Below are 15,315 nucleotides of genomic sequence, written 5' to 3' on the forward strand. Positions count from 1 at the left end.
AAAAGAAAGAAAGAGAAAGAAAGAGAAAGAAAAAGAAAGAAAGAAAGAAAAAGAGAAAGAAAGAAAGAAAGAAAGAAAGAGAAAGAAAGAAAGAGAAAGAAAGAAAGAGAGAAAAAGAAAGAAAAAGAAAGAAAGAGAAAGAAAGAAAGAAAGAAAGAAAAAGAAAGAAAGAAAGAAAAAGAAAGAAGAAAGAAAGAAAGAAAGAAAAAGAAAGAAAGAAAGAGAAAGAAAAAGAAAGAAAGAAAGAGAAAGAAAGAAAGAGAAAGAAAGAAAGAGAAAGAAAAAGAAAGAGAAAGAAAGAGAAAGAAAGAGAGAGAAAGAAAGAGAAAGAGAAAGAAAGAAAGAGAAAGAAAGAAAGAGAAAGAAAAAGAAAGAGAAAGAAAGAGAAAGAAAGAGAAAGAAAGAGAAAGAAAGAAAGAGAAAGAAAGAGAAAGAAAGAGAGAAAAAGAAAGAAAGAGAAAGAAAGAGAAAGAGAAAGAAAGAGAAAGAAAGAAAGAGAAGGAAAGAGAAGGAAAGAGAAAGAAAGAAAGAAAGAGAAAGAAAGAAAGAGAAAGAAAGAAAGAGAAAGAAAGAAAAAGAAAGAAAAAGAAAGAAAGAGAAAGAAAGAAAGAGAAAGAAAGAAAGAGAAAGAAAGAAAGAGAAAGAAAGAAAGAAACAAGAGAGACTGGATCAGAACTCCCGGGGACCCAGCTTAGATGCAGGGGTGGAACAGTGCAACACCAGACCATAAAAGAAAATGTGGGTAGGTGAAAGGCAACGGTGGTCTAGCCAGCGGTCCACCCTTCTACTCATGAGAATGCTCGGCTGGTGCACAAGGAGGCCTCTGCTCTGTTCAGAATAGAACATGGGCTTAGGGGAGGCTATGGTGTCTCAGAGAAGGGGCGACCGGGCCCTCCACACCTCCGGATCCAGTGATGGACACATCCCATGCATCCACTGTAGCCGTGTTAGCAGCCCTTGGCACTAGGGACTTGTGCCTCATCTTCAACTAGGAAGTGGCTGCCTACTCTGTGTGTAGAAGACAGGTACAGCAACAGCGTAAATATATATCAAACACCAATATAACTGCACTAAATAGAATTTCATACTGTGTTTGGTCATGCACCCCGTTAATTCACTCGGAACTAGTGTCACAATAGAGGCATTGAGGTACAACCGTTGCTAATGAATGAACAGGCTGAATATTGATCTAGTCCACAAAAAAATGACCTTCGCCAATGTGTGCAGGCGAGGGTATCTCTTAAACAAAGCACAGACAGTGGGCAACATGTAGGAAAACTGTTCCACAAGTTTTGTTGCCTGCACCACTTATTTGCTTTTTATTTTTTGAATTCTAGTAGAAAAACTTAATCATCTCATTGGACACCATGAGCCTTCCCGACAACACAGTCAATTTTGTAACACTTCTCATTGGAATTTAGTCTATGACCCATACTTAATATGTCCAGCATGCATACATAGCTCCCAGCATTTTGTCACTGTGAATCGGGAAAAGTCTGCATGTAATAGGGTATGTGGTCATGCACAAGGGGCGTGGCCAGGCATCACAAGTGAATATCACTTAACTCCCCAATCAGTCCTGATTGGTGGGACAGAGCTCTCAAATTATGACTGTCCTGCCTAAATCAGGACAGTTGGGGAGTAGGGCATGTATACACACTACAAAGCGTACACCATAAAACAAAGTTGCTTGCACGGTATTGTAAACGGAGACACTGCCAGCTATGGGCAGGCAGAAGTAGCAGATTACCGATGCACTTTAGGGAACAATATATGATAAGCTTATAAATGTGCCCTATTTGTCATATTAAGTAAATCTCCCAGCACAGCTCATAAACAAACCATAAATCTGCCCACTTGGAACAAGGTAATGCCTATGTTAACAGGATGCCGTTTAAACGGTTGAAGCAAATTCTCTGTAAATATCAGAAAAGAAATCAAAGAACCTGGAATTTTATGGCCAAAATGCCAACAATACAGTGTATAGGAATTAGTAGGCCTCATCGAGCAGGAAGCCGCTCCGAAGGCACCGCTGTGATACACGTACACCACTTGTACTGCTGAAATAAGACCTATACCATCTGAATGCTACAAATAAGGGAGAGAATTTGGCCTGCCTGTTACGCCAATATTAAGGAATGTCATGCTGCATCGGCAGATAGGATTTCTGAGATGATCTTAAAAAAATAAAATAAAAAAAACTCATCTGTGTGAAGTGAAATAAAGGGTTTTATATCTGAAATCGCTCTACGTTCTTACCATTAGGGAATGTCTGTTTGCTGACAAAAGGCCAGTTCCATATCCCGACCCCAGACTGCTCATAGCGCCGTTGTGAGATGGCCCAATTAATCCGTGCAGGTCGCTGTGGCTTCCTGGCATCGTCGTAGAAGGCCCCACTGCATGGTTCCTTAATACATGAATAGCATCATCTAATCTTTCCAATCTGTCCTCGATTCGGCTTTGCTGCAGCGGTAGAAGAAAAACATCACTGTGCAGGAAAAGCTAATAATGTACATACACACAAAAAAAAAGGCAAGACGCGTCATTCTAGCGCATTTTCTGCCGTTATTTGACACAGGTGGAAACGGAACAGAGCAGTATACGTGCAACACACAGTAAGTATAACATATGTTTATAAGGTGTCTGTTCATATATATTCCCCTGGATGAGCAGCTCACTCTCCTGCATTCTTCCCTCCTCCATAGAGAAGTGGCTGGGACTTGATGTAATAAGTAGTAAATTGTGACACTGCCCAACACCTCCCAGCTGCGAGGCGACACTTGTCGCCATGAACCACCCCTCCGGCATCTCCCGGATGGAACCGTAGATCGGTATAATGACGGGGGAGGGCTGCCGATTATTATTATGAAGAATGGCGTGTGTGTAAAGAAGTGTACATTGCAATAAGGCTGCATGTCAGCTACACTTTATATAAAATTTGATTCAAAAGTAAGTGCAAAAAGATGAATGGGAAGTCCAGTAACAAGCAAATGACACTGCACCCTACAGTTTCCATCCAACAAGACCCAAAAGTGTTTTATGTCCCATAGTTATATATACCATCACTTTTTTCAGCGAGTCATACGACAAAAGTGTCATCTTTGCTCTCAAAATTTTTAAAGCAGTGACATCACTTCTCTCCAAATATAAGTGATGCATACTTGCAGACCCTTTGTTGGTGCTCTCCGGGTAATTCCAGGAAGAGATTGGGGGGGTTCGGGTGGTGGGGTGAATCCTGTTACTGCAGCAGGCGCCCCCTGCTGCCACCATTTGTGCACTGTGCAGTGGGGGCGGAGGCATGATGACGCGATTCTTCATGAACAGTGTCATCAAGCCTCCAAACAGGATACGGGAGGGCGGTGGTCTACTCTACCGGGAGGCTCCTGCATATGAACTGCGAAGTGATAATATAACCATCCACTAACTATAAAGATATATCTTACATAAAATGATGTCATTTGTGTATTAAATCTATATATATTTATAGGGATCAATAATCCTGATCCAGTGGGACACAGTGAAGCTGTGGACAGCACTGAGGTCATGGGTTCGATTCCCACCACGGCCCTACCTGTGTGGAGTTTGTATATTCTCCCTGTGCTTGTGTTGGTTTCCTCCAGGTACTCCGGTTTCCTCCCACACTCCAAAAATATACTGGTAGGTTAATTGGCTCCCAACACAAATTAACCCTAGTGTGTATGTGTGCGCGCATGTGATAGGGAATATAGAATGTAAGCTCCATTGGGGCAGGGAATGACGCGAATGGTAAAATATTCTCTGTAAAGCGCTGCGGAATATGTGTGCGCTATATAAATAACTGGTAATAAATAAATAAATAAATGCCCTTTAGTCCTAAAACTGTCCTTCACCAAACAAAAATCACAATAAAGCTTATGAAGACAGAGTTTGTGATATATGATTTTTATTCCCATCAAATTAAGAGGGAGGACACCTACTAGAGAGTGTAGAGGGCCTTCATAATTAGGTGGCGAGGAAGCCTGTCCTCCATTTCTTGACCAAACAGCTGTGCCTGCTAATTAAAAGGGAAAAAAAAAAAAGTTAATTATCTACACAGTTGCATAAGCATCCGCTTAGTTAAAACTTTTCCAGTTGTTTAGTATATATGCAAATTTTTTTAAGCAGACCAGACATATGGAGACTTTCCAAAAACATACTTAAGGGGGGAAAAAAAAAAAAAACAGTATTTTATAGCAAAACAGAGAGGCAGTCCGCAATGTTCCTCCAGGCTGCTTTCTATCAAAGGATTTCATTGACTCGGCAGGTAATACCTAAGAGAGGATCCAAAGCAAGAAAACAACTCGGTATCCAAAAAAAGCGCCGGTGACAAGGGATTTCAGCTTTCCAAGTTTCCGTTTCAGAGTTTATATATTCTGTCCTGCCGTTCCAGGGAAAAAGATGTATTTATCAGGCTGACTGCACTACATCATTACCGAGCCGGCGGATGGCCCATGTAACACACCAGTGCCACTCTCTGTTGCATGCCGAGAACTTCAAAGTGTCGGTCTTCTTCCAATCCCCTTTATACGGGTATTTTAGCCTTTATAGTCATGCAACGTAATTATTTCCAGTAATCCAAAAAGGTCTCATAGCCTTTCAAAGGGACTGGCTTTTCTCATGGGCAGACACATTTCTGTGGTCTTCTGATACGGCTTAAAATAGCTACACCGAGTTTAATGCATTATACATGTAAATGTGGAAATTGTGTCGTCGCAGTAGAGAGACCGTGGCTAGTGTTTAAGGGTAGGGCTTTCTGCAGGGCTGGGGCAAATGGGGAGTTTAAACTGATATATATAAGATTGGGTTTGGGGGGGGATGACTAAAAGTACAGAGTTTACAAAGCAGTTTGGATAGAGTCTGATTGTGAAGCACAGAATTTATCCAAACTTCATTGTAAACTCTGTTCTCTTCATTAACATTAATCTTGTTAACACAATAGGGGGGAGATGTACCAAGCTCTGAAAAGTGATAAAATGGAGAGTGATAAATCACCAGCCACTCAGCTCCTAACTGTCATGTTATAGGCTGCGTTTGAAAAATGGCAGTTAGGAGCGGATTGGCTGGCAGTTTATCACTCTCCAATGTATCACTTTCCAGAGCTGAATAAATCTCCTTCTAGGCCTGATTAAGGATGGACATCGTAAGCTGATGGTTAGCAACCATCGATGTTTCCGATTCGATGGAAATAATTTTTCCATCGAATACCAGGAATACGATGGTTGCCAGCCATCGGATACAGCTTTCCTATGGCTGGCTCTGTGTGTGTGGGGTGGGAGGGGGGGAGGATAGCACATAGGGGAATAGATGCCGTGCGCATGGCAACTATTCTTCATGTAGGGGGAGCCTGGGGGCAGCCCAGCATCTCAGAGAGTGCTGGGCACACCACCACAGTGACGTGGACGGGGGTGTAGAGAGGCTCCGCCCCTTTTCACATAGGTTTTGCCCCATTTTCGGCCGAAAGTATCTAATGTAATGGCTGCGGTGCGCTGGTTTGGTTGCCACCGCATCGCTGGATTTGCTGCAGGATTTGCTGCTGGAAGCCAGACAACCATTCGATGCCAGGCGTCCGATGCCCATCCTTAGGCCTGATTGAGATTTGGGAATAGAGTAAGAAAGAGCAAGTAACTGTGCATCTTGGTAAAACCATGCTGCACTGCAGGGGGGGGGGGGGGTAGGGGGTATAGATTTAAAAAGTGCAGAGAGATTTTATCTGGGAGGGGCGTGTCTAAACTGAAATCTAAGTTGCAGTGTAAAAATAAAGCTGTCCAGCATTTGTGGGTTACATGCAAAAGCAGCCAGCATTTACCCTGCATGCAAAAATAATTTATGTAATTGCACCCCTTGCTTGCAACATGGTTCACCCAGGGGCAGAGTTATTTGCTCTATCCTACTCTATTCCCCAATCTGAATCAGGCCCAATGTGCGTGAAGAAACTTGAACCCATCTTCCCCATAGACTGCACTATAATGAATAGGTGTCACCCCCAGCCCCAACCCCGTGCTTTCTCGGCCGTCAAGCCCACGGGGTACAACCTCTGTACAAATAGGGGCTTACAAATAATTATAATGGGTGACTAACCTCAGAAATGCGGTCAAATCCCCAGAAAATGCCCTTTATGGGGGTCTTACCGTCAGGGGCGTATTAAGACAGGATGGGGCCCATGTGCATTCTCCGCCCGGGGTCCCCTCCTCTTTCTCTGGCGGCCGGCAGCGCATTGAGTGCAGCGCCGCATCAGTATACTCTGGGCATTAGTCTGTGCCCAGAGTCTACAGCGCAAGCGCAGGTAACCGGGAAATTGGCACGGCAGCCATTTTCCCAGCGATTTCCCTATTGCACATGCGCAAGCCGCCAGTGGCAGCCATTTTACAGGTGATTTTTACAGCGCTGATAGCGCAGACATGGGACACTGGAGAGGTAAGTATTAAAAATATGGGTGCAGTGTGTGTGGTGTGGGCCCCACTGGACCTAAGGGCCCGTGTGCCCCGCACACCCTGCACCCATTATAAATACGCTCCAGCTTACAGCATTTCTCTTATGCATCAAGCTCCAGAATGCAATATATTCTGAAGGCAACGCCATCTTCAGACGGTGTTGCCCAATAGAAGTATATGGGCTTCTTTTCGAGATGCCCCCTGGCAGGGAACCAATCGGATCCCTACCAGCACCCTGCATGCGCAGAAGGACACTAGAGGGACCCCTGGGTCATAGATCAGGATGTCCCTCATTTCTTACAGAGAGCGCTGTCCTTTGCGTTTTCCGCCATACATACTGACGTAATTAACGCCGGCATGCATGCGAAGAGTGGCGCGATGCGAATGGGATGTGTCATGCATCCCTCCCTTTGTGGCTAAGGTGGGTAGATGCATCGAACCTCCTGAAGAGGACAAGTGGAGAACATGCCCATAGCAACCAGTTTCTAGCTATCGTTTAAGAAGAACATTCTACAAAATGATAGCCACAAGCTGATTGGTTGTTATGGTCATTTCTCCACCAGTCCTCTTTCAAAGGTTTGAGACCTCTCCCCATTAAAACTGAATTTACTATATTTTGCTGTATTCATTAGTTGAAATTGAGCTTTTTGAAATTCCCTAAAAACTGTGTGAGATGTTAAACTGTGTCAACATCTTATCGCAATTCTCCCTTTCAGGAAACCAGCAATCAGTGCTGAGATGGACAGAAAGGGATGGTAATTAGAGACAGCCAAGAGATTATAATTAGGGTGGCTGTCTTGGGTGCGACATCTCTCTTATTCATATACTACTGATGGAAGCCATAGGTTATGGGAACCAAATCTGCCATCTGTGCCAATCACACTAAAGCCTGCTCCAGCAGTGTAACAATAGTACACGCAGACATAACACCTACTGGAAGTGTTTCCATAATACATATGTTGAAGATTCCTGCCTGTGCAGAATCCTCAGCGCAACATATGTGCCAGGAAAGATGTCCGACCCCATAAGTGGAATCTCAGTCACACGCAGAGCCGTAACTAGACTTTTTGGTGCCCTGTTCCAGAAAGAGCATTGGTGCCCCCTTAAGTTTTCAAAGGGACATATTGCACCCAAAAAAGGGCCATGGCTTCATGGGGAAGGGCTAGTGAAGACATAGGAGAGACCAGGAGATGCTGGGGATGAAATAAGAGGAAGCTACAAGCAAGAATGATAATAAACAGAAATTTGACAGGCCCAAAACAGCACCCTCTGACCTGTGGTGTCCTGTGCGATGGCACCGGCCGCACTACCCTAGCTACGGCCCTGGTCACACGTTCATGGTCTAGGGACTTAGAAGGATGCCCCGTCAGAGAGTGCAAGTTTGCACCTCGGCAAAACTATATTAAAGAGGTGCGAAGAGATTCAGAGCGTGTTGGGGGAGAGGGAGACACTCAACACTAAAATACTGTCTGTGTGCAAATATAGAAGAACACTAAACTGCATTTGCACCGACTGCATTGCAACATGGGACAAACATCTAGTTGGATCTGCAGTCAATTCTAAATGAGGCTGTTACTGTCTGTAGTAATGTCATAGCTACATGTCCACCAGCAGGAATGAAATCGCTTAAGAAAAAAAAAAAATTATAGCTTGATAATAAGCATTCATCGCAACAAATAACAGACCACCTGAATGCAAAATGACACACGAGATTGATTTTCAGATTTTATGCATATACAAAGCCAAGTGTGCAAATACAGATGAGCAAAATACAACTATAACCCCACACCCGTCCAGAAAATAAAACAATTATATGATAGCTCCAGATAAGTTATGTCAATTTATGCAAATCTCCTAACATCGGGATCATGGGCGTGTCTACAACGCCTAGGGGTGTGTCTGTCACAGAAGAGTTGCTTCTAGCTCTCATCTTTCTCTAGTGGCCCCTCCTACCCACCCTTTCAATGCTGAACACAAGTGTTAGTAGGTGCGCGCAGAACACATCTTCTGATGCTCTGCTATGTTGAGCAGTGTGAATGGATCATACCTCCCATATCCAAGATAGACCGGGACAATGCAGAGCCGATGATGACAGAGCCCTCATCGGGACACTTGGGAGGTATTATTTATACGTTTTAATGTACTGTACTAATAACGCAGAACGACTTCTTTTTACAATATTAGATTTGTTCCAAATCAGTCTAAAATACTATTAGAATTTTCTTTGGATTAATAAATAAATAAAAGTTGGAATTTTGTTATACATCTATACTGATCTTATACTGCTGTGAGTCGGTGACTAGGAGTATGTGCTATGCTGGATTGGCTGGCATTTGATGTGGCAAGACAGCAGAATGAGCTGGTTTTGGTGGGAATGAGGTCATCAGCTGACCCGGAAGTGGTTACAGAGTTTGCCGCCATATTAATCTAGTCATGTGTCCTCCAAAAACCCAAACCCTTAGCAGATACCATGCACTGCGATTGGAAGGCTGTGGGCCAGCACCCCAGTGACTGGATCTGAGACATTGAGGCCCCCGTGTTCCGTGATCTCATTGCAAAATGTAACATCAGCTACGGATTTTCTGAGTGAACCGAGCTGTAGTAACATTCCAGGAAAAGTACAGCAGTACAGTTCACTCGCTGCAAGATAAATCGAATAAGCTTTGATTCGCCTTTAATTCAATCCATTTATTTAGTAATGAACTAATGTTTAAAGCGTATTCCTCACACACTGAATTCGTACCCATCCCTTGCTTGCGCTGGAGGTGCAGTAGCATCCTGTCAATCAGTTCAGTAGGAACCAATGGAATCAGTGAGGGCGAGACCCTTCCTGTTAGCGGATTGGTTGTCTCCGCTGTGCAGAGAACCACGGCCCCACATTCTGCGTGCAACACTTCTACAACGTAATGTATCCTGAACCGTATATTACCATACCTGAGAGAGAGGGAGGAGACCCGACTGGAGTTGAAGGATTTGAAGAATAACTGTTGTTGGTGTGATCGGGAGAGTAGATCTTAAAGGAGATAAAAGGAAATTTGATCAGATTTGCATTGTCATAAAGTGACAATAAGAAAATATATTTAACTATATTTAAGGTGGGGTACATTATATTGGGTTCCATGCAAAAGTCAACACCAGAAGGTCAACAGGTACGAAAGGTAGACACTTTTTTTTTTATATATTGTTGGGGTTATGCACTACCCTGACAGTTAGGGTTAGGCACTAGGAAGGAGGGTTAGGGTTAGGCACTAGGAAGGAGGGTTAGGGTTAGGCACTAGGAAGGAGGGTTAGGGTTAGGCACTAGGAAGGAGGGTTAGGGTTAGGCACTAGGAAGGACGGTTAGGCACTAGGAAGGACGGTTAGGGTTAGGCACTAGGAAGGACGGTTAGGGTTAGGCACTAGGAAGGACGGTTATCGTTAGGCACTAGGAAGGACGGTTAGGGTTAGGCACTAGGAAGGACGGTTAGGGTTAGGCACTAGGAAGGACGGTTAGGGTTAGGCACTAGGAAGGACGGTTAGGGTTAGGCACTAGGAAGGACGGTTAGGGTTAGGCACTAGGAAGGACGGTTAGGGTTAGGCACTAGGAAGGACGGTTAGGGTTAGGCACTAGGAAGGACGGTTAGGGTTAGGCACTAGGAAGGACGGTTAGGGTTAGGCACTAGGAAGGACGGTTAGGGTTAGGCACTAGGAAGGACGGTTAGGGTTAGGCACTAGGAAGGACGGTTAGGGTTAGGCACTAGGAAGGACGGTTAGGGTTAGGCACTAGGAAGGACGGTTAGGCACTAGGAAGGACGGTTAGGCACTAGGAAGGACGGTTAGGCACTAGGAAGGACGGTTAGGCACTAGGAAGGACGGTTAGGCACTAGGAAGGACGGTTAGGCACTAGGAAGGACGGTTAGGGTTAGGCACTAGGAAGGACGGTTAGGGTTAGGCACTAGGAAGGACGGTTAGGGTTAGGCACTAGGAAGGACGGTTACGGTTAGGCACTAGGAAGGACGGTTAGGCACTAGGAAGGACGGTTACGGTTAGGCACTAGGAAGGACGGTTACGGTTAGGCACTAGGAAGGACGGTTAGGCACTAGGAAGGATGGTTACGTTTAGGCACTAGGAAGGACTGTTACGGTTAGGCACTAGGAAGGACTGTTACGGTTAGGCACCAACGGGAGGATTAGGGTGAAGATCAGGGTTAGAAAAAAAAAAAAATGTGTCATATATGTGTCGACTATTTCCATGTCGACTTTTGTACCAGTCAACCTTCTGTACTGTCTAATTTTTGTCATGTCGACTTTTGTATCACACCCCGTTATATTCTGTATTCATTCTCAAGTGAAAAATCTGTACCTTATGCGTATATCGTTTTATTCTGTATGTATTTAATTTGATATATATATATTATACAGTAACTATTTTTAACCCTAATGTCTTGAAAAGATCGTCACCATAGACTTCTATTGATTCACTAGGGAAGTGGACAGGACACATATATGCAGAAAGAAATAAAACTATTATCTATCTAAATGAAGACAATGTTGTCTCTTTTCTAATTGTTAACCATTATCACATCTGCCAACAGGGTAAACCCTACTAATTTAGAATTTTACATCAAGTAAATCGACATTTTAATTGCATTGATTCCGCCATGTCTTCTCCGAGCAGCCTGAGACAGTTGCCTACAGTATGTCCAGGCTTTGCTGTGCGCGGTGCTGAAACATGAGACGTCACATGTGATGTAGACCTGAGCTTCCATTGCTGGGGCACGAATAGCTCTGCCTGATAGGGACCCCACCAGACAGGGTCTTATGATACGGAAATGTCAGAGTACATGAGAATGTACTTACTGATGCTAGGGCCTTCCCCAGCGCGTCCCCAGTCTGCGAGCTTCCCGTCGGCACGCTTCCTCTGTTTGCTGCAACAACAAAAAGGCGAAGCATTAAAAACACGCAGGGAGGTATTTTCCAGGTTTCTATTCCTGGTCCACTTACCCATAATGTAATTGCATTTTAATGCTAATTATATCGCATTAATCTTTAATTAGCATTAATTTGTTTGCTAAGGTGGATGTCAAATATATTCATGTTACATTTTTATGGAGGAAAATATAAACTCGGCTGGTGTTCATTTATTTACGGTGCAATTACACTACTTGAAGCCCGGACACCTTCAGATTTGCAAGCAGGAGCGGCCCAGGCTGGCGGATACTAATCACACGTGTGAGTCTCAGCGGAATCCTGGGAGGACAGATTTCAGCTGCTTATTTAGATTTAAAAAGGCAGCAAGCCCATACTCGGGGCTCCTGTTACAGGTTGCCGTAGCCAGCCGGTGCACAAATGTACAGGGCCGGATAAAGCCCGGTCGCCAGGTAGCCGCAGAACCGTAACGGCTCCAGCTGAGCAGTATTTTTTACCTTGGCTACATAACTGTGCGCCTCAATTTGTCTGCCTCAGAGGCTCTAGAACAGAACCCAGATTATATCCGGCAGTAGGCAATATGGTTCAATATTAAGTTAATAAAAGTAAAGTATTTAATTATTTCACCATGGAACACAAGTTAGGAGTTTTATTTTTATTAACATGCAACCGTTAAGAAATGGTTGCGACTTGTACAAAATGATATTAAGATATAATTAGTGGATTATTAGGTCCTTGCACACACTGGTTTTACATGGGCTGCATCTATATTGAGCTAAAGCTAGTATCACTAAAGAGGAGTGGGATTTATGGAATGCAGACTTATTTACCAGAGGCAAACGTCCAGGCGTAGTGGACATCTAACACAATTAGGCCGGGATGTACTAAGGTTGCGGTGACCATTCCGCCAGTCACCGCAACCTTACTGATCGCATATGTACTAACATATGCGATTAGTATCGCAAAGGACAGCTCTTGCGATAAGAGCTGCCCTTTGCGAAGCAACCGACACCGGGTGATGGGGTCTCTGTGGGCCCCTGCCCCCTCTGATCCCCGGGAGCTTCCTGCTGGTCACATGTGCAGGAAGCCCCGGGCTCCTCCTCCTCCCTGCACCAGGAAGAAGATTAGGAGGAGGAGGCGGAGGACCGCGGGCCGGCGACAATGGAGAGCAGGTGAGTGGGGGCCAGCGCTGGGCGGCGGCAAATCGTCGGGAGCCGGGTGCGGTAAGAAGCCCATAGGCTTCTATAGGGTAACGCCAGGTTTTCTGGCGATACCCTCTGCACCGATAAAAGTGCGGCCGGGTCTTAGTACATATGGAAATGCGGTAAAACCCCCGAAAACCGGGTTTTTACAGCATTTTTCCTTTAGTACATCCCGGCCTTAGGGGCCTATTCATAAATCACAAATCGGCCCGTTACACTACGTTTCTATGGGAAGGAGCGTTAGGTAGCCAAGAGAGATCCGATCAGAACCCTCTGCCCCTGCGGCAGTCACGCATGTGCGCTGTGCAGACCCAACAATGGTAATTATCACCGCTACAGAAGCAGGAGTGTTATGGATCACAGGGGCAGCAAATTTTCGGTTCAGCTGTCTCCGCACCAGAGCAATGCTGAATTGCTCCGGTAATTTAAGTATCCCCGCGGCAAGTTGGATACTTTGGCCCCCTATAATTATTAGGCAATTACAGTCAACGCACTTCTACACTTGCGCCTGATTATTCGGATTGATAATGGGCTGTGTGTATAACGAGTGAGGGGGCATCGATGGATTTTGCAGATGGTACAGAGTAGTGCGTATATGTAAATGTGCCTGTTTTCAGAGGGTGGTGGTGGTGCAAATGTGGTTGTATAATGAGATTGGCTATGAACCCCACAGGTCCGCACAACGCTGGGTAAAGGCACTTAGTTCCACGCACACAATGTGGGAATATTATAGCCGACCTGTGTTCAATTCTGTATCGGCTCCTTAGTGAGTAACGATCAGCCTCTAGTATATTGTGCAAAATGGATTTTTATTGACATAGGATTACCTATACTGCCACCACACTTTCTACATCATTAGGGTTAAAACGGGATGTAGTTGGCATCCCGGTGGTCGCAATGCCCGTGCTCAGAATACAGGCGCTAGAATCCCGTCTCCTGGATCCTGACGGTAAGTATTAGGGTTAGTTTTAGGGTTAGGGTGCGGGAGGAGAGGGTTTGGGGTTAGTGTTTGTATACTTACATGGTTGTGTCAGGATTCTGACTGTCGGGATGCCGTCGGTATTCTGACCACCGGCATCCTGTACCCAACCCATTAAAACAGCCTGCATATAAAGCAGGAGATTTACTGGGGGGTAAGGGCATCCAGACATTGAGATTGGCCTGCAGCACTTTGCTATATCCATTAGCTGATACTCTTGGGTTTCATTTGAAAAATACTTGGGTAGGCAATGCTTGCTCATTGTTTTACTGGATATGCAAACTCATAAAATGACTGGAATGAATACTACAGAACTATATACAGAGTATTATAATGGATGGTAAAGTATTTGCAGTTGAGGACCATTGACTAAGCCCTTCCCAGGGCTAATTTTTATTTTGTGGCTGCCACTTGTCCATTGGAGCCGCACGCCAAAGAGCCCACCATTCTACACAAGCAACGCATCCCCCCAAACAGAAAAGTTAATCACTGGGGAAACCAAAGACTTGCAGTTATGGCATGGCACCCACCAAACTTTCCCAGTACATGCTATGTACTGGTTGCTCCTGGGTTGTTGGGTTGGAGTGGATCTAGTCAACCATCTCTTCTGCCGACCCCTAGACCTGGTATTCCTGTACATGCACAATACCAGGCACACATTTACCCCGAGCTGCCAGATAGCCATAGAAGTGCCCATGCAGAACAAAAGTGAAAGTCTTCTTACTTACCAGTACCAGAAGAAGGAGGAGATCCAGGTAAGATAAATAGGGAAGGACAGTCTAAAGAGGTCTACAGAGACTGGTTCATGTCTCCACCTTCCACCGTCTCTACTCATGCCAGCTGTACCACAACACTGGTAGCACAAATGCCAGACGCCAATGGCTACTTTATTATTGGTGGCCGACAAGGATGTTGCCACGCAGTAGCCACATGCCCTTTCCCAAACAACATCTATAACTGTTACTCCACAACCTTATGTATCAATGGTCCCCCCCCTCTTAGATTGTAAGCTGAAATGGGGCAGGATCATCTTAACCTACGACGACATGAAATTGAAGGTAATTTATTTACATCATGATCCCCTCTATATACAGCGCTGAATAACATGCGCTTTAGAAAGGAAGCGTAATAACCACATATAACATATCACTAACCCAGAAGGTGCAAGTGTTTCAGATACTGATAATGGATAGGTGGATTGCCGTGTCATGTACTGTACGAACCAGCGCCTGAACACAACAAGCCTTTAGAAGGAGATTTATGTGGATTCATGAGATTAATATAAACCACGCTGTGTAATAACTCAAAACAGACAAAACTATTTTGAAGCCCGGCTGGCAGTGCTTTAAGTTTTGCAACTGTAAGTGACGGGAAATAGAATCCACTGCACCGGGCTGAGGGCTGCTTTCATGCCAGTGGCAAATGGCCAGAAAAACACAGAATGGAGGTTGACCAGAGTAAAAATAATACATGATCTGGGATAGTTTATTGCCCTCGAGATGCCCGTAAATGCAGACAGTCAAACAAATGTTTTTTGGAGGCTAGAGCCACTACTACAGCGAATGCATTTAAAATTGAAGGATTGAGTGCTATAAATGAAAGCCCCTCCTGGATTTAGAGCGACTCACAAGTACAGGCTGTTACTATTATTTGTTTATATGTAGTTTCAACGTCCTTTCATAGAATTGTATCTATTATTCGTAATAAATATAAACTTTATTTATATGGAACCATTCACAAATGTACATGTGAAAAGTTCCCATACCATGGATTAGAAG

At 44.5% G+C, this 15,315-nt stretch overlaps 1 protein-coding gene across 11 annotated transcripts in view; it reads right to left on the reverse strand.

Annotated features, from left to right (window-relative positions):
• Nucleotides 1-15,315, reverse strand: part of TCF4 (transcription factor 4) — a 431,493-nt gene that overhangs the window by 37,089 nt on the left and 379,089 nt on the right. For all 11 annotated transcript variants that reach the window (XM_088476442.1, XM_088476449.1, XM_088476445.1 and 8 more), the window contains 4 exons: nt 11,288-11,355; nt 9,384-9,462; nt 3,957-4,033; nt 2,260-2,463 (listed from right to left, as the gene is read on the reverse strand). In XM_088476442.1, the coding sequence (XP_088332568.1) occupies nt 2,260-2,463; nt 3,957-4,033; nt 9,384-9,462; nt 11,288-11,355 (428 nt within the window). The remainder of the gene's footprint in view (nt 1-2,259; nt 2,464-3,956; nt 4,034-9,383; nt 9,463-11,287; nt 11,356-15,315) is intronic.

The sequence above is a fragment of the Taudactylus pleione genome, unplaced genomic scaffold (assembly GCF_031769625.1).
Source record: "Taudactylus pleione unplaced genomic scaffold, aTauple2 ptg000189l, whole genome shotgun sequence".
In the NCBI taxonomy this organism is placed as follows: Eukaryota; Metazoa; Chordata; class Amphibia; order Anura; family Myobatrachidae; genus Taudactylus; species Taudactylus pleione.